At 37.3% G+C, this 23,044-nt stretch overlaps 1 protein-coding gene across 2 annotated transcripts in view; it reads right to left on the bottom strand.

The window, feature by feature from the left end:
* PDE10A (phosphodiesterase 10A) overlaps positions 1–23,044 on the bottom strand; it is a 194,213-nt gene that overhangs the window by 62,619 nt on the left and 108,550 nt on the right. For both annotated transcript variants that reach the window (XM_009320752.1, XM_009320750.1), the window contains exons 3-5: positions 17,176–17,204; positions 5,135–5,255; positions 3,147–3,196 (exon numbers count right to left, since the gene is read on the bottom strand). In XM_009320752.1, the coding sequence (XP_009319027.1) occupies positions 3,147–3,196; positions 5,135–5,255; positions 17,176–17,204 (200 nt within the window). The remainder of the gene's footprint in view (positions 1–3,146; positions 3,197–5,134; positions 5,256–17,175; positions 17,205–23,044) is intronic.

The raw sequence follows: 23,044 nt of genomic DNA, 5'->3' as shown, positions 1-23,044 counted from the left end.
ACACATCACTAAATGTTACAAAACCATTTGGGAGAAAGTAGATATCAACTTATTAACAGAATTCCTCCATTCTTACACAATTCCCTCACAGTACCTAATTCCCAAAAAGATATATACTCCAGAAAAGCTGTATTCAGGCACAAATTATTTCTTTGAAAGCATGGTGGAAATAACTGTTACATCAGGTCTAGTTCTGAAACACGAGGCTGCTGACTGGATAAATACAAGCAGATTTATGTATATTTCTCAAGCTAACAAACAAAAAGCCAAATGCTAAAATTGAAAAAAAAAAAATATTGTCCTGGTTTCAGCAGGGATAGAGTTAATTTCTTTCCTAGTAGCTGGTATGGTGCTGTGTTTTGGTTTTAGGATGAGAACAATGGTGATAACACACCGATGGTTTTAGTTGTTGCTAGGTAGTGCTTACACTAGTCAAGGACTTTTCAGCTTCCCGTGCTCTACTGACTGAGAAGGCTGGGGGTGCACAAGAAGCTGGGAGGGGGCACAGCCAGGACAGCTGACCCAAACTGGCCAAAGGGACATTCCATACCATGTGACGTCATGCTCAGTACATAAAAGCTGGGGGAAGAAGAAGGAAGGGGGGACGTTTGGAGTGATGGCGTTTGTCTTCCCAAGTAGCCGTTAGGCGTGATGGAGCCCTGCTTTCCTGGAGATGGCTGAACACCCGCCTGCTGATGGGAAGGAGTGAATGAATTCCTTGTTTTGCTTTGCTTGCGTGCACGGCTTTTGCTTTACCTATTAAACTGTCTTTATCTCAAGCCACGAGTTTTCTCACTTTTACCCTTCCAATTCTCTTCCCCATCCCACTGGGGGGGGAGTGAGCGAGCGGCTGTGTGGTGCTTAGCTGCTGGCTGAGGTTAAACCACAACAAATATTTTTCTTGAATTTGCGAAACTTAAGTCACAAACCAAGCATCAAAAATTAAGTCACCAAAAAATAGAAGCCATTCTTCAACATGTGGCCATAGGTGTTCAGCAACTACTTTGTCCAGGCTAATGATAGGGGGGTTTACCATTTTTGAAACTTCAGCTTAAAGAATTAGCTTCTTTCTGCCATTTATGCTATGCAGAAACTTTTTCTTCCCATTTAAAAATATATTTAATAAAAATAAATAAAAATACATTGCCAGTATTTGCTGGACAATGGTTAATCTCACTTGGACGCATCCTTTAAATTAAATATTCAAGAGACAAAGATATCCAAATTAATTTTCAATGACAATTTCTTCCAAAAAGTAGGCTAATGCATTACCGTTTAGTTACAAGACTACAAACATGAGTCTGGCCCAAAGCCCACTAATGGGAATGGAAAATCTCACACTAACTTCAAAGGACTTGGGATCAGTCCCTGTAATAACTACATGAAGAACATTCCATTTTGGGAGATGCAGCTACATAGCAGCGGTTAATAAAGTCTATGTGTGTTTTTAGTGGTTGGAACTTTTTTCAGGAAAGAGTTATACTGGGAAGCAAATAGATTCAACTGCCTAACAGGCAATTAAAGGGGGGGGGGGAAGGCAGAAGGTCATAAAGTGCCCAGGCCCTCAAGGTATCAGAAGACTGGGAGGAACCCCGTATTGTGCCACACTAATCTAACAGAAAAACCTCACCATGGTAAGAATTTTCTAGGTCTCAAGCTATAAAGTTAATTTTACTGTAATCTTTTACAACTCATTTAGAGATGAACATGCTCAGCTGGCACGCAGTTACTGCCCCTGAAGCTGGCCAGCGCTGTGCATTCAGAAGGGAGGGCTGCACTTCCTGCAAGCTCCTGCCTTTGGCAGCAGGAGGAAGCTCTTCAGTGACCGTTTGCATCACCCCCCACCCATGACAGTGGACGCTGTCACCTACTAAAGAGAACCAAAGATGGCATTCACAAAGGATGAACACATTACTTAAATTACACCCCTCAGCGAAAGGGTTATTAAAAAAATATATGCAATTTACATACTTAAAGAACTCATTCAGAGCAGAGCCAATTTCTGAATAATAAAACGGGTTATCTTTATTACACGAAATAATCGTTAAATGAAAAAAAAATGCAAAACCCACTTCCATTTCTTTTAGGAAATTTCCGTATGGGCCTTCTTCCACATCCTTCAAATTAGACACTATCTTTTTGAATAAGTAAAAAGTATTCTCAGGCAAGGCTCAAGTCACCTGCAGGTTTGTACATCTTCAATCTTGTTTCCATTATTTCAAAAATGTCATTCTTTCCCTTTTTCTGAATTCAATTATTTCGCAAAGAGCAAAGTAAATTGGCTAATGGACTATACAAAAATAAACTATTAAAACTGGCTGTGTAAAGTAAGGAAACAAAAACAATGAGAAAAATATTTTCCTGTCTAGTCATTTTTCAGTAAGAAGAGTTTAATTTGTTTCTTGAACCGATGAAAGACAACATTTCTGACAAATTGTGATTTTAAGTTGATGGAACTGACTGAAGCATAAACTGCATTTCCTTCTTGGTAGCCATTCGAAGTAACTACAAAATCTGGTATAATGGTAACTGTACAAATTAATCTCGATAGAAAAAAAATGTAATGCATTCTAAATGCCAAATAACAAAACAGCAAATATTGGACTCACTGTTACTGAAATTATTACAACAGAAACTGATTTAATTCATAAATTTTAAAAGTACAATTTATTTTACGCTAACTAAAATCTACACCTGAAATTTACATTATCTCACTATCAAGTTGCAGCTGGCAGTTAACAGAAGACCTGATAATATTTAAAAACAAATCAGAGAGATAACTAGATGGGAAGAATAGGCTATGGAAAGAGTAAATCCAGGTTAAGTTTTCTGTTTGTTAAAGACAATTAATAATGGGGTTAAATCACAAGTTAAGTTGCTATAGTCAGAGAAACAACAGCACTACTGCCAAACCTTTAAAAAAAAATTAAAAGGCCAAGGATCTAAATGCAGGAAACTTTTTCATTACCACTATGTTCAACAAACTTCTATTTTACAGAAATAAGGATAACATAAAGCTAATATTCAGCACTCAGGTAATATTTCCTGCTAAATGACATGCAAAATAAAATCAAAATACCATTGTCAAATTGGAAAATGCACTTATAACTGTACAGAAAACTAGCATCTTAATCCAGTATACTTACATTATTGCATTCTCCCAGGAAATATAGTGCAAATCCATCAGCTTTTGTAGCTGCCAAAGCAATAATAAAAGAAATAATTGTACTCACAGGGGAAATCGAACTTACACAAGATCTCTGAGGTGAAACCACAGATTCAATTCCACTTCGGACAAGCATCTAAAATTCTAAAGGTGAAGGTCTATTGCTGTCTCCCTTGAAACTTCCCAGACTCTACAAAGTTAGAGGTACGAGATAACTCTTGTTTTCCCCCATCATCACTTACTACATTCTAAAAGATAATTAGAAACAACTTCTTTATACATCTTATTCCTATTCCAAGGCCTAATGTCTGTAAATTCAAATTAATTCATATGACAGTAGAGAAGTAAAATAAGAACATGTATTTACAGTATAATCAGCCAGACAACATTACAATTTCCATGAGTAAAATAAATACCATTCGTAGATGGTAAGCTATATTTGTCCTTGCCTTAAGATAGAAAATTATGGGAAAATAAAATGTTGCAAATATTGCCATAAAAATGTGTTTCAAAACAAACTGTTTCTATTTTCTGCACCTGCCCCATATTAAAAACACTGACACACACCAGAAAGTTTATACTGGTCAGATTTCTGCCAGATTCAGATTGTTGTATGAAACTGGGTGAAGTCAAGTTCCTTAAACTCTCAAATGTTCAAAGTCAGCCAACCATCATAACTTACTACTAAAATGAAAACTCTCAAAATCAGAAGAGGATATAGCAATCGATGTTTTTTACCCTGCTTCACACAATAGACTTTGATACTTTGAGTGTAAGTCTGTCTTTCCAACAGTTAATAAACATTCTAACCAGTAAATGTACATATCCGATACCCGTTTTTTATGAATGAAAACAAGAATCCATTTAGTACGTTTCAGGGTAGTGATTATACTTGTGTGTGATCAAATCAATTGGCTTTCTGCATTTCTTTGACAAAAGGAAAAAAACCCCACTGTGTAGTTACTTGCTTATTGTCAACTGTGAAACACCAGTGAGAGTTCAGGGCATGGTAATGTGCATTCAGATTTTAAATCCTTCAGCTGCAGTATGTAAGCACATTGAGTTACGAGGCAAATGAGCACTGTAGAGGAAATATAATAAAAAAAAAAAATCTCATCTGCTTTACAAAAGAAAAAAAATTGTAAAAGATAAGCAGACCCTGTCTCCTATAGCTTCTCGCTTGCGGCGTATTAACAAAATCCAGTCTGATTTGCTGTGAGCTGGACATCAATATCCAAATAACCACTTAAGCAAAATCAGTAAACAGAAGTGGTCCTTTTAAAACATCATGTATATAAACCAGAACTATTACTCATCATTACAAAATGATGAAGAAGCAGTGACGGTAAAACCTTTCTAAAGAGTTGACTTGAAAGCTATACTGAACAAAGCTATTGATACTTCCTATTGAAGTCTGAGTACATCCACTCTGGCTAAAAAGAAGCCAAATTACACTTATTGGGAAGTATTTTTTTGTTTTTATTTTTTAACTTTTGATCATGTATAGTATTTTCTTACCACAAGAGGTACTTACATCAGATAGAAAAAAAATGGTTAAACAACTGAATGTAATTTGAGATCACGCAAAAGATATGCCCTCCTTCAGTAACATCTCAGTTCTGTTTCAAAAGGAGTTCAAGTATGCAGTGATATTACTGACAGATTTTTTTTTTTTTTTACTTTCAATATTGCCATTGCAACACCATCGTAACCAGAATAGTCTGTTCTTTGGTTCAGAGGACTCTAATTTTGCAATTGGATACACAACTCTCTCCAAAGATGAAATTCACTTAAGTGCAGTCAAGGATTCACTGAGGGACAGAAGATGAAGTAAGTTCATACTGAGACAACATCCAAAGGAAACACTGTTATCCCTCAATACCTGTCTTTATTAATTAAACCACATAAGAAATGGGCTGTGCATTGATGCTAAGTAACAGCTCAGAGATATCTGATTCTCTTTCTTACCTATTTTAATGATGCTGCTCAGTTCATACAGAAGTAGTTGGTTATCTCCTCCTGTATCCAGGCGCTGTTCTATGTAGCTGTTCAATTCGTACACGACACCTTGCATATTCGTATCCTGGTACTATGGAAGCAAGGACAAGAAGAACATTTTAGAATAACTCAGATGTATTTTGTAGGTTTTAAACATACAAATTCATTAAAAATAATACGTTGAGATTTCAGTACCAAGTCAATCGTGGCTGTCCTAATCCAGCTGCCTGAAGAACTGGGTCACTGCCAAGTAAGAGGCACAGCACTCCACTCTATGCTCCATTAGACATTTGTTCAAAGTGTACCGAGTACACCACTGAGCAATTAATAATCACCTAAACTTGGCCAAGGTCACACGACAACGTCTCAAGAAGAAACTGAGAGATGCGACAATTAGAAGGTAAGTAGCCTTCAACTCCTTCCTTTTAAGCTCCTGCTCCACCACAGGAGGCGGCAACTAGCTGCCTTTGCCAGCATCTTCCACCTCAAATTCATGAACCAAATGACAGAACTGTGCCAAGCACCAGAGCTTTGAGGTGGTAGCTCAAGGAGCTCAGCCTTTCAAATACAGCAGCAATTAACAACAACAGACTGAAGGACAGAAATTGCATAAGTCAAAAATCACGCTAGCCGCTGTGGCCTAATAGGCATTTGTTTCAACTGAAGACAGCAGATAAAGCCAGAAAGAGATTACAAATCAGTTAGGATACTTAGATGGGAGCAATGGGGTGCTGGTTGCTGGCACGATGAAATAGCATGACATGGCTAAAATCTCATAGGAAAGGAGATGCAGCCTCCCTTCAGGGGCCCAGCTGCATTTGGTTATCCAGTTCCTGAGTCCTGAAACCAAGTCCTGAAGGGCTGATAAAACTGGCAGTAAATGTGCACGTGTAGCACGACAGCATCACAAACAATAATTTCACAGAAAGCAATACTTGGCAGTAAGTAAAGATTCATTACCCTGCCCAAAACTGGTAATATGGTAACTGAAGAAAGTAATATGGTCAATTACTTATTGAACTCAGTGACGCAGTAAATTATGTTGCTTAAACTAAAAATGAAGCTGGTGATATTTAGACGAATTACTGTTGCTTGAAAGACTAAGACTTATTCTCCTGCTTATTCATACTTTAGAGCCAAATGTAATATAGACCAGATTAATGTAAACAGTAATATAGAAAATGCCATGAAGGTTCAGAGTACCAGCCTACCCACCACTCCCACATTTATGTGCAGATACGCAACTCTCCTCCGTATCTCTCTAGATCTTCTCTGTCTGTAACTTCAGGTAAACCTGTACGTGTGACACTTACTGATGGACTAAGCACGCAACTTACACAATATATTCCATGACATAACTTTTATTCCTACTATTACTTTCATGCATTTCTACATACAACACACTATGTCATGAATACAGAGCATATGCCATATATATATAGGATACATTTGGCTGCTTCATCTCAAAAAAAACCCCCAAAAAACCCCCATCAAACTCCACCAACAAAAAACCCAAATGCTTGCTGGATAATATCAATTCCCGATTCCTTTAAATTAAGCAGATCTTAATCTTGACTTTAAAATGGCTCCTGAGAACATACAGTCTTTGCCATGACCCCTTCTTAACACATGGTGTTGTATTAATCTATTGCTCCAGATGGACATATTAGAACATTTGAGACCTAGGGTGTCCAAAATGTTCTCAGTGTAACAAATACTTAATAATTCTTTCTATAAATTGATGTGATGATTATAAATTTTGACAGCGATGTAAGGTCACACTGCATACATGCATAAACTGCTGTAAGTCTTGAGTTTACAATACCATTATTAGCATCGTATGGCAGCTGGCAAGCTTCCATTGACTGTCCTCTGTTGTGTCCCACATTTACTACTGTATGATTCTTCAAAGGGAGAAAACAATAGCATAGTTTCATGAAAGTGGAATTTTTATACTTATGATACAGCCGTAAGTAGCCATATAACAGGAGAATGGTGAACGAGAGTCTATATTATTCATACATGTTAACCCGTATCTGCAAAAGTATGTGTAGCCACATATCCTAAAGCAACAATAGCTAATCAAGCACACACGCACAAAGCCTTTATCATGTGGAAAAACGCCTTTCTCAGAACTTGGAAATGAATATATATCTCTTCGCCTGTGATGCACAGTCAGGATTTAAATCAAATCTTCAAAGGTTAAAGCTAATACATTACGAGAACACATCATCAAAATGAGCCCACTGGCATAACAGCCGTGGCAGAATAATAACTTTCCCCATAATCAAGCAGTAGTTCCACGTGCATAGTAATTACATAATAAGCTATGTGCCCTTTACCCTCAGCTCTGCAACATATGCCTGCAAACATTTTGTAAGCAGGGCAAATCATTGCATGCATCCATGTTACTAAAAAGATGGTAGCTGCGTAACACATACAGTTGTAACACGGCAGATTTCTATTACTGACCATCTGTGGATCCACAACTGGCCAGATGAACAGAATTTGTCCAGATTCACAATTAAGTAATTCTATGACTTAGATCAATCACCAGCAAAGAATTACTCCATCATGCTGCAGAATGGTTTTATTTTTATTACAGTGGAGTGAAAGAGGCTTATTTATTTGGTTCTAGGCATTTTAGATTGGATAACCACAATTATGTTTGGTTGAAAAGCCACAATATTCTTTATGAAACCGTTTGTTTAAACACTGAGTAAGTCATCAGCAAACCTTGGTACAAGCACTATCCAATGCGGTTGCTAACACAGACATGCGCATATTTGGTGTAAAACTTACTTTAGGAAAGTAACTCCTCAAAAGAATTCAACACACTCAGTGGAAAAAAAGTATTTCTTTGTCATCAGAGATAGCTAAGTACTGTTCTTAATTTGTTATGGTAATTTAGTTTGCAATTTAAACATTATTAATACTCAAATCCTTTTACTTAATTCATTCTTCCCATTGCTGATTTCCTTCTATTTAAGATTCAGTGTCTACAAGTATTTTGGCATATTTACTGTAAAATTCTGAATTTCAGCGACATTACATTGAAATAATTCAAGTGGAATAAAAACTGGTTTAGCACTATCATACCACTATCATACTGGCATCATATTTCTAGTAGCTGCATATATTATAATGCTATGAAAAAGAACTAACTATTAAGGAGGAAAATCCTGTTTGTATTCAAAATTTGTATTCAAATTTATAAATATGAAAGAAGGACATTTTTGCAGGATTTATAGAAAAATATTTCTATGGTTATTTGTCTTTACAATATTGTGGTGCAATAGAATACAGCAACCCATGACAGGTGATTTAAGAATAGTGCTGTGACTTAGTTCTAAACAAAGAGGGTGACAATCACAAACATTTTATTCCATGAAAGGAGATACTGAAATACCATAGAGTGAGATGAATTTTAAGCATTCATTCTGAACAATTAAGACACCCCCCCAAAAAAAAATATTCAAGGACACAATATCTAAAGTACATTTTATGTATGACAAACTGAAATGAAGATTAATTTCCATGCTTTCATGCTTATAGGGCAGCTCCGCCAGGGGCATTTTATGCTCCTGCAGAAAAGAAAAAGCCCTTCTGCTGCAACAAAAAGCTTTCATTAATACAGCACAGAGTCAATAAGTGCCAACATAATCCAGAAGTTTATCTGTTTTCTCTGTAACTTCTTAAAATGTCTTCTGAATAACAATGAGAAGAGCAAGTTCCTATGTGATACTTTCTCCCTACTCTACAGAGCTCTCTCTCCACAGCAACAATTGCCTGGTTCTGCAACAGAAACGTGCCCTTTACAGACCTCATAGTGTATGACATTATCACAGGCTAGGAGGAGTTAGAATAAATGAACAGTCCAAATTCCAGGTAATGTGCAGAGGGGTGGCCAAAGGTACTTTGGGGATGCAGAACTTCATTGGATGAGGAGAGAAAAAAAACCCAAACCAAACTGTGAAAGCCAGAAAATGTGGGGGGAAGTGGCAACATCCAGAGAGATTTCTCTTGATGTTGCTTATTTTTCAGCTGTAATTTAGGCATCTTAGGCTGGTTTCAGAGGATGTCAGAGAGAACCACAAGACAGAGCTCTCTGTCAACTGATGCAGGCAACCTCTAGACAATCACAGGGCTATGAGGGCCAGAGTAGTACCACCCTCTGGAAGGTGGCTGTAAAGTCCAGTTTCATTACAGGCTCAATGGAGAAGGACAGCACAGGCGTTTTGCCCAGGAAACAGAAGGTGCTGACCTGTCATATCAGTATGCCTTGGAAACAGACTTTTGGGAAAGCAAGGACCAATTCTTCTAGCAAGCATCAAGCATTTTCTTAAAAATTTTCAAGGCTCCTTGCCCACCCTTTCAAGTATTCTCAGACTGAAATGTAGAGAGGCTCTAGGAAAGCAGTACGGATCTTCATAATCAGTGCTTCAGGTCCGGCCCCTGGTGCCATCCCAGGCTTCCCCTATTTCATTTGCTATGCGAGAGGAGCTGGGAGGCGAGGGGCAAAGCCTGACTCTCACCATTGTGCAGGCTGGCTGGACAGAGCGTGCAATGAGGACATCAGCAGCGCTGAGCAAGCTAAGGTTATACATGTTGTGTCCAGTGCCAGCCTATCCATTTGCAAAGCACTCTAGAGGTGTCAGAGAGGCCACACCATGGATAGATGTAGACTATTCTGTCCCAGGGCACTTGAAACTGAGGCCATAAATGTAATCTGAGACCAGGATTAGGATCTGTTGGGACAAACAGAGGCTCTTGTAAGGAGCCTCAGTTGTTGAAGGGTGCTAAATTACTAAGAACAAAGGATGTACATAGGCCAAGGAGATTGTATATAGGCAGGGGAGTTTCAAATGCCTATTCTCTCTTCGGTTACATCAGGTAGTATTTCAGACAACCAGCTAATACTTCATCAAACCACCTAAATTAATCTGTCAATGACAGCATCAAGACTTGCAGATGGTGAATCCAAGTGATTCTGCACAGAATTTCACCACAAACACCTAAGTCATGAGATCTGAAATGTGACAACTTGTACCCAAACTTCTTCAGTCTACTCTTTAAAACTGACAGCTACTCTCTTCTCTGTGAAGCATACTACAGAACATAAGCAGCTGCTAAACCCAAAATGACCAAAAGCTCCTGATAAACTCCCAGCCAGCACAAGTTTTCTTTCCTGTAAAACTATAGTCTTGGCAACAAGAGTCATCAGGGAACAAATTTAAAGATGAACTAAAAAAAAACATCAAACAAAAAAAAAAGTGCATTTGTTTGCAGTCTTAATGGTCTGAACATTTGCTTGACGTTTGATTGAGATGTCAAACTAAACTATTTCATGCTAGGTATGCTCATACTGGACCAGAAGTATAAAAAGACTGGTCTTACATATGTAAGTTCTCAGTGCCATTGGTACCTGCTTTATTAAAAAAAAAAAAAAAAAAAAATTCAACAGCAACACTTTGGTATTTCTTAAAAACAAGCATTGCAGTCACAAAAATAAACAAACTAAATTGTTTGATGCCTTTTGTTGAAACAGATCAGCTTTCCCTTCCTTTCAGGTAGCACTGTGAAAAAACCCAGATACACAGTTACCACCCTGATTTAAGAGACTCACTCTATATAATTTTCCGGTTGCTTCCGTAACTTACCTTCTGGGAAGATCATCAATACTCAAATTATTGTATCTTTTTTAAAGAAATGCTATATTTCCTTTAAGAATTTTGGGACATTACTTTATTTGCCCACGTATAAGCAGATTTTAAAACAAGTATATTCTTGCCTCTTTCCTTTTTTTTCCTCCACCCCTAAAGGAATGCATAACTAGAGAGGAACATATTGGGAACCAAATCCAGCCCTTGCAGGCAAAGGCAGCCTTGTAAGAGACGTCTTATTTAAAACTACCTAGAATATTCATTCCATGTGTCACCACACTTTACCATAATGAGTATTCAGACAACTAATTTAAAAACAAAAAAGGCCAGACCTGTAAGTATCACAATAGTCACCCACTTCTTTAAATGCAAGAAATTATTTTATTTTAGTTATAGTAATGTTATTGCATTTCTGATGACCAATGGGTATAAAGAAAGAAATGCTTGTAGAAAAAAAGCCAAAATATTTAATTAAACCAACTAATAAAATTGGGAAAAGGACACAAACTTTTATTCAGGTCATTTTTATGTGTATATAAGTTAGGTTGTGTACATGTTTGATATATATGTTGACGTGTACTGCTACCTTCTGTAGGCCTGGTACTTTCACTGGCTGCGATATTTTGCATTGTTTGGCTGCGCTGATGGCTAGTTCACATCTTGCATAGAAACTGGTGTTTCTCATTTTTGGGCACAGATAACTAAGAGATAACTGTGTCCTAATAACAGTGAAAACACATCTAAACTGCACATGTGAAGAACCAAAAATATGGGTCTGGACTTCATTCCAAAAAAACCAACAAAAAACCAAAACAAACCCACAACTTCCCCCCCCCCCCCCCCCCCCAAAAAAAAGAAACAACCCACAAAGAAACCTACAGAAAGGGAATAAAACTGCTTGCTTGCTTCAAGGTGGAAATGCTGAGCCGAAGGATGTCAAATCCTCAGACTGAAAAATAAAAGTAGAGAGAATGTGGTAAGCAAGCTTACAGTGCAGAGCTGGCTTTCAGAGGAGCAGTGAGCTTGGCGAGGAAGCTCAGAAAAATCTCTCTGCTCCGAAAAACCAGAAGAGGTAACCGGGGTTGGCTGGAGTAACCAGTTTTGTTTAAACTTGGACACTGGAAAGCAAGAAGCTATGAAGAGCAGACTTAGCTGAGGTGATTAATTTTAATGTTTGTACATAGCCTCAGAGAAAACTGCTTCTACACCCATTTGTCTGACGTCTATCCTTCTTGTTTTGACTGGAGAGGACATGGGTTAGAACTTGCTTAGTAAATAAAGTTTAGCGTTGCGGCACCATACACAGGTGTTTATGAATTGTTTGTTCGCACATCAAACGCTGCTCACGACAAAAGCAAAGAAGGGAAAATATGAGATGACATTTGGCAGGACAGGCCCTATTATGTCAAAAGATGCAAACCAGTTCTCACTCTGCATAGAAAGGGTTCACTAATTTTGAAGGCACGCATTTCCCAGCCTGTTTACGTAGCTGATTTCCAAGCCTTGGAAAGATGGTGAATACCTTCCCTAGGAGAAGCTTCTTGCCAAATAGCCCCCATTCACTGGCATCCAATTCTAATCTTTCCATCAGCTCCTTCCCTGTTATCAAATGGTAAGACTGAAATAAATTGCTTCACTAGTAATAGGAAAAATACATAATAAAAAGCAAAGGCTTGGCTTATGAAAAAAGAACATTACGATTATATAGAAGTAACCATATAAGCTGTTATTAACTGTAAGGCTCATAAAACTGCATGAATATCTCAATTATATCACCTCTCCAGATTATATAATAAAATGGCATAATGAGCTTCATTTTAACTTGACAAGGCTGAATACTGCTCCTCTTTTTAAAAAGCTTTTTATAAAATCACATTCCCTCCTAATACTTGACTTGCAAGCACTCTAAAGACATCATGTACAAAATTAAAAATAAACTTCCTCATTTTCCCACCACTGTTGCTTATCACTACCACAGTATCCACAAGATTTTCTTTATAAAGAAATCAGCTTATACAAGCAACTTCTTCCCGTGACAATGGGTGCAATGCTATTTGGACGACTTCTAAAGGCTGGAGATGCAAGTTTTTTCTAGCTCCGCTAACTTTTTGATGAATTCGTCGCAGTCTTCAGTTCTGGGACTGTGCGAAAACATTTAAATCCCATCTTTAATAAGGAAATACTACAAAGAATGAGCTTGCTTTGCAAGTATGTCCTAAGAAGCCCAAATTTTTATTATCAGTTGCACGGTGAAGATACATGCAATTACTGCAACTATTTACTGAAAACACACTTGCTAATTCTATAGCTGTCAGTTACATACTGTGCTGGGTGCTAGCTGGTGCCAAGGCAGCTGCCAAAAGCTCCAAGTCCAAAAAGGGGAAAGGAGAGGATTAAAGTATTATTCCCGTTTCCAAGAATAAAGTACTGTAAATGAGCTAGTCACTTGCTAGGTAATAATTTTCTGGTGTTTATATGGTAAACTTCTGCAAAGTGAATTGCTGTTGGCATCACCAGCGTTTACAAAGCTAAGACACTTGCCAAAATGCAGCTTCACTGGAAGTATTGTTCAAGTAAACATGGAATGGAAAGTCATTAAGCAAAATGAACAACAGCTAATTTCGCTGTGATCGTATCAGGAACATTAAGTATTTTTGTTTAAACTTCAGAATCTGAGGTACAAAAGAGCACACAGTGATCATGGGAAACTTAGCAGCACGTAGAACAAAATCCTGGCTATAGTTCATGTAGGAATGGGGTTATTTTTGCCAACTGAAACGAATAACATGTCTCCAATGCACACTGTTTTCACTAATACTGTCAAAGAAATATATCTTTAGTCTAGATATACATGAATACATATGCACTTAGTGCTCAAACTCACACTCTATTTTCATTTCTTTTGCGGATAAAACAGCAAAACAAAATATAAAATTCAGCTTAAGTTTTCTTCACCAAAATAGTTCAACAGTTGGTTTTCTTTCTGCAATCCCTCTGCCCAGAAAACCACTTCTGTAGCTAGGATGGATGGGATCAGCCAACACACATCTGCACAATAAGCAAGCAGAAGAAACTCAGCATTTCCAAGGATGTTCCCAATACTACATCATGTGAAAAGGAGATTTTGTCCCCAGTTACATATATTTCATAAATACTGGAATCTAGTGTGCAGAAAAGAGTTCACAGGTTCACTGTTTGGTCACAGATGCTCACGAGATATTTTGTAACCAGAGTTGTTCTTATGCCAAAAGCAGTCTACAGGAATCGGAAAATCTTTATTTTTTTTCTCCTCTGCACACCCCATCAGCTACTATGTCAGGCCAATCAGGGTATCTTTACACATACCTTCTGAACACCAAGATATTGATGAAATTGCCATTAGTAGACCAGATTTAAAGACATTAAATTTTGAAAAGCTTCTTTTCTAGTCTACAAACCTCAAAATTTAAAATATGTGGAAGGTTTCTCCTACTCTCTCTGTGTCTCAAAAATGTGCAATGTAATGCTGATAGCCAAGATTGCTACTTTATTTTCATTCTTCTACTAAGCTGCTAAAAATGGCAAAAGATTAAAAATGCAGTTCCTATACAACAGCATTTTACAGAACATCCTCAATTTTCAAAGTGTGAAACTGCAATATAAACCCTTGAAAATGCTGACATTTCCTTCCAATAATTAAAGAAGTAAAAGATTTTTTTCAAATATCTGGACACCATTCATCCCACTGCATGTTGTTGATTAAAAGAAAAAAAGGCAAATGAATGACGAGTTCAGTATTTGGAGCCCCTAGAGCTATCCTATAATCTTTTATGTTTATAAAGAAAAAAGGTGAGGCTTTTGGGAGGGAGAAAGGGCTTAAATAAATTTAACAAAAAATATCCTCCCCCAATTTAATTCTGTTGTCCTGTGTAAGCACAGCAGAAAAGGAGACTATTGAAGCAACTGATGTCACAGCCTGAGACTGTGAATATTTTAATGTTTTCACTCTGCCCAAAATTGAAAGATGTGGTAAAAACCACATTTTTTCAGCATATTTCTATCTTGGTTCCTAACTAATATAATATTTTAAACCAGTTGGTGATTTAATTCTGCAGTAAATTTCCTTTCACTAACCTTTATTTTTGCTTCCCTATGATATAAGCTGCTTCTTGCAGACATTTTCAGGAATTAAAAATGTAACACTTAATGACTTTAAAACTCATAATTCTTCAGTCAGCATGAACATGTCTTTTTGTCTGAAAAACATTACTCACATACAGAACTTTCCTAATTTAAATTCTAATTTATGTTCAGATTTTAATTAAACTGGCATCTGTTTGAGCTGCTGCTGAAGGAAGAGGATGTATCACAATGGTCTACCTTATTATATACGGCATTATTCAAAACCAGTAGAAACTAACAAACATGTTCATTTGTAGTACGGTGCATTACTGAGTGCCCTCAAGTACTGTACTTTAAAAAAAAATAGTAGTGTAACACAGTATACACACCAAGTGCACAATGATTGATAGCTAAAAAAAAAAAAAAAAAAGGGAGAAAAATTTTCTTTAAGAAACTTAAAAGTAACATCAGTGCCCTCAAGTACTGTACTTTAAAAAAAAATAGTAGTGTAACACAGTATACACACCAAGTGCACAATGATTGATAGCTAAAAAAAAAAAAAAAAAAGGGAGAAAACATTTACTTAAGAACATCTGAAGTATCATCTGCACCTCACTGACTCCAGGACTTGAAGTGACAGCCCATCCATCTTCAGGAAAACTCTGAGTCACTACACATGACTTCGGGGGCTGAGATGGCTGGGACCAGCGTGTCTGAGAGACGGAGGGGGTGACTGCTAGGGCAGACTTCGGGGAGTTTCAGGGTTCCAGAGCTTGCTTTTTCTGCCTTAAATAGCTCAAATGTGGTAACCTAGATATGTTTTGTAACCCCATTTTACAGAGTTTAAGGTAAAATGTGAATCTATTTACCACATTAACAACAATTAAAAGGAACTTTCTTCCACAGAAATAATTACGGCTTCTGAGATTTTTAGGCAGACCTTTAATTACCTTGAAATCAAAACAATATATACAGATATACTAATAACAATAATCTTTGGTTGCACCAATAGGTATTTACTCAACTGCCATAACTGTTGAATACTAAGGGGTGACCAAAAAAACTCTTATAAATTAATAAATTACTAAAACGTATTAATTTTCACCTAAATTCTCAACACCCTTATACATCTGTAGCACATCACGCATATGGAGAACTTTTGCTTGAATAAACTCATTTTAGACATCATTTAATCTCTTTTTCATAGTCTCGTAAGAGCTGAACTTCAGTTCCCCCTTATGCCAGCCCTCTGCTCTCGGGGTTACCAAGCTGAGGTTTCCACTACCAGCCTGTTTCCCCTCCTTCCATACCCTAGTATTTTCCGAAGGACTGCTACTGGGAGCAAGACCACCCAGCCGGCTTTTGCAGTCTTTCAATCACCCTTGTTTTTAATATGTGTCTGACACTATTGTGTTTCTTCTGGGAACATGAAATAGTTTATGCAAGACATTCAAGAAGAGGAGCAAAACAGGATTATGGTTGCACCTCAGAAAGCTGTAAGTGGCTCCCTTATCTTATATGAAATAACATTTGGGTGCTTCGGGCTGACTGGACACATCTGAGGGCAACAGGTTGTCCTGTACTGATCTTTCGTCATACCCAGCAAAGGCACCAGTATCTAACAGATCCCCCTAACAAGTCCTCCACCATGGACTGATATTCTGCAGGACACAGTGTCTACCAGATGCAAGGCTAGAGCTGGGAATTTATTACTGAATATGTTTTTTAAGATTTTACATTATATTTCATACAGTACACTGCAAAATATTTCAAATTGAAGGATTTAGCTGATCTGTAGAACAGCACATCTCAAAAGGAGTTATTAGGTAGGGCATATTCCTTGCCTTGTTTCCTCTTATGCTTGCCATCTCTCGAGGCAGTTACACTGATTAAATAGTCTGCTGTTATGCCTAATCTCAAAGTCCCATGATTTTCCTGGTTTCCGTGAAGTACCTTTTTAAAACTCGATCACAAAAATAGCACTGTGAGAACTCTGAATTTGTTAATGCAAAATATCCTTTAATTTATTTACAGCCAATCAAGTGTTCTTAATATTTATTTTCCTTATTAACTGTTCTCCAGTCAGTCAGTACGCCGATTTTTCTTTCTCTGGAGATCCACTATGTCCAGGGAATAGAGTCAAATCTTGATCAGAGACTGCACAAAAATCATCTCAAGTGAACAGTAGCGCTCAGAAACTACTGAGTTTCCCCCCCCTTTTTAGGGGGGATAGAGAGTAGCACTTACCCTGCTGACTTCTTTGGGAGTCGATTCATCTAAGAGGAAACAAAACAAACAATTAGGCACTCAGGAAGTTTCTAGACTGAATGAAGAACAAGATACCGCACTTCAAACAATTTTTGCACCTTTGTACAAAACTTTTCTAACATGGTTCAATAAAGTAATTGAAATATCCTGAGACTGGTATGCATTTACAATCTTTTAAATTTCTAATTCGAAAAAGGAATTAAAATTAGGATAAAGCATTCAAGAATTCTGTTCTGACTTAATAAGAATACAAACTTTCCTACATTTCATAAGTCAATTCACAGGCCAGCTAAACCAATAAGTCCTATATCATTCTTCTACATTTATATTCCAATTCAGTAAGGCAATTGTTAGTATTGCACAGTCTGAGAAGTAAAGGCCCTTTGCTACCAAATATATGCCACCAACGTCCTACATAAATAAGCAAGTTACTGAGTAGACTTAGACTTTCTGTTCCGAACATCAAAGATGCTATTCCTGTTGACTTCTTCGGATGTGGAAAAAAAGCCTTGCGACCATAAGAATAGAAGAACATCAGTGATGTGATCTGACATAACACGTTAAAAGCACAGCTCACAAGGTTTTATATATTTATGTATATACACAGACACACACACTATTAAGTTTTGTCCTTTCAAATGCAAGCAGACTCTTATGCATTTTTTGTAATTTAAATATGTAAAAATAAACACCGGTACAATGGTACAATACCAGAGCGCTAGCTAAAACATTGAGTAGCATTTCTGAAAATAAAGGGAAAGCAGTTATACAGCAAGAACGCATCTGCCACAGGAAGAGTTTCCAACTTCCAGTTCAACCACACCAAAAGCAGCTTAAACACACCCTTACAAACCTCCAGTTGGTTAGCTGTTTCTGAAAACATGAAGGGAACTATTTGTAAACTTTTATTTGATACTAGGAATCAAATTACTACGCTTTGGAAATTAATTTTAAGACACCAAATAGATTTAATCTCACAGAGAAAGATCATACATTTGTGGCCCTTAATTTACACATATTTTGATACATCTCTATTGAGTGGATTTTCAGATATCTCTGACAGATACAAACATAGTATCACCTAGGCTGCTTAATAGCAGATACACTACTTTTTCTCCAAAATCATCCCCAGGTGAAGGAGGGATCTCAAGGTGCCCCTTGAGAAGGGCACATTTACAAGTATTTCAATGTTGTCACCAGCAAAGGCTCTCCATATCTTGCCATTTAAGATGAACTGTTAAACAATAAAGCCAGAAAAAAACATTTTTAGAAAACAGATTCAAGACCCAATTTCCAATGAAAGAACTCTCTACAATCATACAGATTTCTCCTCAAAATTGAGTGATATCAAGTAAAATAATAATTTCACAACTATGAGTGAATATTAGTCTTCTCTTACCCCCAATCAAATGATATACCAGTAATTTACACATGCAGAACAGGGACATAAAAGTAATTGAGCTATTTAAGGTAGTTCTGTTGTTTGCAATGCAATGTATAACACATACTCTGCAATGTTCAGTGATGTTATCTTCCTTGACTAGACGAATCTACATACCAGTTACAAGAACAGTCAAAGCTAGACTCAAAATCCATCTCCCTTACTACCTGGTTTCTGACAGCGAGCAACAGAAGATGTGAATGACAGAAAACCGAGCAATGACATAATGACGCTTTCCCTGGAGTATACTCTCAGTTTTCAGTAACCAATAGATCAAACATTTCTTGAACCAGTAGTGACATTTTTCTGCTTAAAAGACTAGGATGGGGTTTTCTTCCTCACACTTTTGGGGGTAGGAGGGGTGTTAGATTCTGTTTGTTTGTTTTTTAAACCTGAGCCACCATGCTTCAGCATTCACAACATTCTCTGAGTTCCACGGTTTAAATGCATATTATGAGAAAAAATATCTCTGTTTTATTTTGAATCTGCACATTATGAATTTCATCTGATGCCCTCTATTCACCTTATCTATGGAGCCTGTGATGCTACAAATCTCTCAAACGAGCCCTTCACTGCTTCACACCCCATCAAAACCCTTCCTGGCTTGAGAGGTCCAGTCTGGTTTGCTGCTGGTGCCAAGCAAACCACTCGGCACTGCTGGTCGCTTTCACCGCTCCTGTCTCCTCTACCCCACTGCATCCTTCCGGGACGGGAAGTCCAGAACTACAGGCAATACTGCAGCTCAGGAAAACACAACGGGGACTTACAGAATGACACAGGGATGATTTAGGGGTCTGCTCTCTATTTCAAAGGAATAATTCCTAACATTTCACCTGTTTCTTGATGGTTACTGAACATTGGGCTAACATTTTCAAACATCTATATTTTGTAATAGCACTATCTCTCTCTCCAGAGCGCTAACAACTAATTAAGAGCCCACTACTGTATATGTAAAATTAGAAACATCTTCCCCCATTTAAAGCAGTCAGCGTTTATCAGTATTAACTTTGTCAGCTGTTTATTCTCTCAGTTACTCAGCACTTTTAGCACACTGAATAACTTCATACATTTTTCAAATTAACTTCAACCCTGCATCCTCTTACCCGAACCATGTATGCATATGCTGAAAAGCATGGGTAACTCATACTAGTGATCTCCCTCTTCTGGAACAAAATGAATTTATTGTAATATATCTAGTATAAATGATTACCATTGCAATCCTACGGCTTTCACACCATTGCGAGACATAACTGCCACTGCAGTTTCCAATGACAGACAGAGGATAGATCAAATGCACCAAATCTAAAGGTTACTACACAGTATAAGAGTCTACAAAACTTCTATTTGAGCCACCATAAAAAAAATTTCACTGCTCCAATATCAGAAAGAGCAATTAATGTCTTCCTATTCTTTGAGATCCTTGACAATGCAATTTCATAATCTGAGCAAGATGTTACAAATGCCATCAACCCAACATTAAACTTCCCACACATATATAATACTGTGCCTTAATTTGTATAACATGAGATACACAGGTATCACTCCTGCCTTGCAATTCATTGTTAATTCCTTTATTTATAATAAAGAATAATTCCTTTAATTATAATATTTATATTTGTTTATAATAAAGGATTCATTCTTTTATTAAGAAGTTGTATAAAGGTAACATATGAAGCCCCCATCTAGGTCTGGGTCCATTTTGCTGGGTACAAGACATGAAAATGGACAGATGGTCATTACATCAAAAAACTTTTGATTTCTTTCTGTGAGGAAATTAAAAGACATTTGCTAACCGATCAGGAAGGAAAAAATAACACCTATGGTATTCAATAAAGGTAAGTTTTATGGAATAAATAATAGAGAAAATACTTTTCCAGAATAAAAAAAAAAAGATATAATCAATATGCCATTTTTTCAGAAGAAAGATAAACAAAGTGTTTGGGAAGTTTGGTATTAGAACTCCACAGATAAGGTTTGCAATTCAGGGACTATGAACTGGTGGGAAAAATGGAAGATATTTTTAGGGGAAGGAAGAAAGCAAAAGATGGGGGCAAGAAGGGAAAAAAATAGCATCAAATACTCTGTTAATACATCCAGACGCAAGTTAAATGACTACACAATGAGCTAGAAAATAACTTTCCATATTAAAAGAAACCAAAGGCCTAACAAGACGCCTTCCCCCCCCCAAGAGTAAAGGAAGAAATGTGACCCCGTGAACCTGGAGTGAATCAAATTGCTTCTCTGGAGATGCAGTCTTTAAGGCCTAGGTACACGCCAAGTACGTACAGCACACGTACACCTCAGTGCTGGCACCACTTTGCTGTGGTTTTATCCATAGCATAGAGTACACCCCTTACGACTTAGTTTCTGTGAGCTAAATACAGGGAAAAAAAATCAGTGGAACAGCAGCTTTTCCCACAAATTATTTTAATAGCCAAAAGGATTAGTTAATATATGAAAGTAACAGGGGGCTGATGAAAAATGCCCTCAATTTGCATACTCCTGTTTATTTAAAAGCCGTGAATTCTGTTTGTTTAAAAGGTACAAGCACACCAATCTCTTGTTTGTAAATCAAGTTCCATCCCTGTAAAATATGAAGCTTTTAAAGAAACAGATTAACCATTACAATAAATTCAGAGACACTAAGTACATCAATAAATAGCAGCTTGCTATAGAGTTAAACCTCACAGAAAAATTCTGTGCTTGAATTTAAAGGCCCCTATTTATTATGGCACGTTGCGTGGGAAAACAGCCAGATAGGGGAAAGCGTCTTATTAGTGTCTGCACTGAGGGAAATAAACACCCTGGGAGAAAGCAAGTGTTTGTGAAAGAGATCATACAACTGCTCCAGCCATTAAAAACTTTTCAGTTGGAGTTCACTTTTCTTTAGACATCAAGTACAATCAACCGTGATACATGAATAAGTGTCACCCTCTCAATCCCATTTGTTGGTAGTATTGCCATTCACAGAATTTAGGAGGATCACGTTAATTTTTTGTGAAACCTGACATAATTATTAACACAGAGTAGTACAAGAAATGTGTATGATTTTATTTCTGGCACTCTGAATATGCCAACATTGTTCTTAACAGTTTCAAAAATAAAGTGCTGAACTCTTGAAAAGAAATCACTATACAGGCATACATTAACGTGGCTGTACTGCTCAATCGAGGCTGTTGCAAGCTGTATTTTTAACACCATGATTCTCCATGTGGCCTGATGCACAGTGAGGTAGGTAGTCAGCAGCAGCGCGATGGGAGCAGCTCAGAAGAGCGCACGATCTGAGCAAGAGGTAATTTTGTCCTCCAGAAGCACTAGCGCGCATCAGTAACCTCGCAGAAAGCCCTGGTTTAGCTGATGCTGTAAACTCTGTTATGTTAAGGTCTTGTTAATTTCAGCATAAACACGCACTGATACCACAACTGGAAAAACAGGAAACTGTGAGGAACAGAACTAAATTTCAAGGGCTTCCCCACCTCTGTACACCAAGTTTGCAGACCAAAACCCTTGCACCAGCAATGATGTTGCTCTACCCCACAGTGAGCTGGTTCAGCCCACTAAATGTGCAGAAAATGGTTCACTTTCGAAACTTTCAAAGCTAGGTAACCATCCTAGACCACAAGAATAAAGTCACACTTGGTTTTATCTTGACAGCTTTGCAAGCATTACTATTTAAAAAGCTCTCTTCAGAGGTTAGTGACATCAGGAGGAGGCATGGAAGAATGAGAAGAGTTCCATGATAAGATTTGGGTTTTAAGAACAAAATGACAATTTAACAGACTTCAATACCTCAGCTTTACTACCTGTACAACTCTAATTAACAACTGCAGAGCACACTACAGATATGCATAATAATTGGTATCGTAATTAAAGACAATATCCATCTGGGAAAGCTTCCATACTAAACCAAGACAAGTAAGATAGGAAGAAGCAAAAAACAAGAAAGGAAATAGACAGAAAAAAAACTCCACAAAAGGTTTGGCATTTGGCACAGTATAAATGAGGCCAGGTTTGGTATTTGGCACAATATACGTGAGGCCAGGTTTAGTTTGGTTTCGGGTTCTCTCTTTTTGGGGGTGTGCGAAGGCGTGTTAAATTGTGTAATAGTTCATTTAATAGGAAAAATTCAGATTTTATTTTGCACATTAAAAAAAAAAATCTCGTTTCATACTTGTATTTCTACGCATGCTTTTTTTTGTTTTTTAAAAACAAAGGTGAATGATCTTCCGACAATTGCAAGATGCTAAGCCAGAGTAGTCACAAAGACAACTTTAACGCAAAGCAAGCTTTCAACATCTCAGATATGATATTCTGATGCATTTATCAAGGAAGCAATAATTCTAATGCCTACTTAGTTTTATCAGAGGAACTCTTTCGGAAAAACAATATTGCACTTTCTCCCTGGTC

The sequence above is a fragment of the Pygoscelis adeliae genome, unplaced genomic scaffold (assembly GCF_000699105.1).
Source record: "Pygoscelis adeliae isolate BGI_AS28 unplaced genomic scaffold, ASM69910v1 Scaffold33, whole genome shotgun sequence".
NCBI classification, from domain to species: Eukaryota; Metazoa; Chordata; class Aves; order Sphenisciformes; family Spheniscidae; genus Pygoscelis; species Pygoscelis adeliae.
Note: the sequence above shows the minus strand (reverse complement) of the source record. Positions and strands in the feature narration are given on the sequence as shown.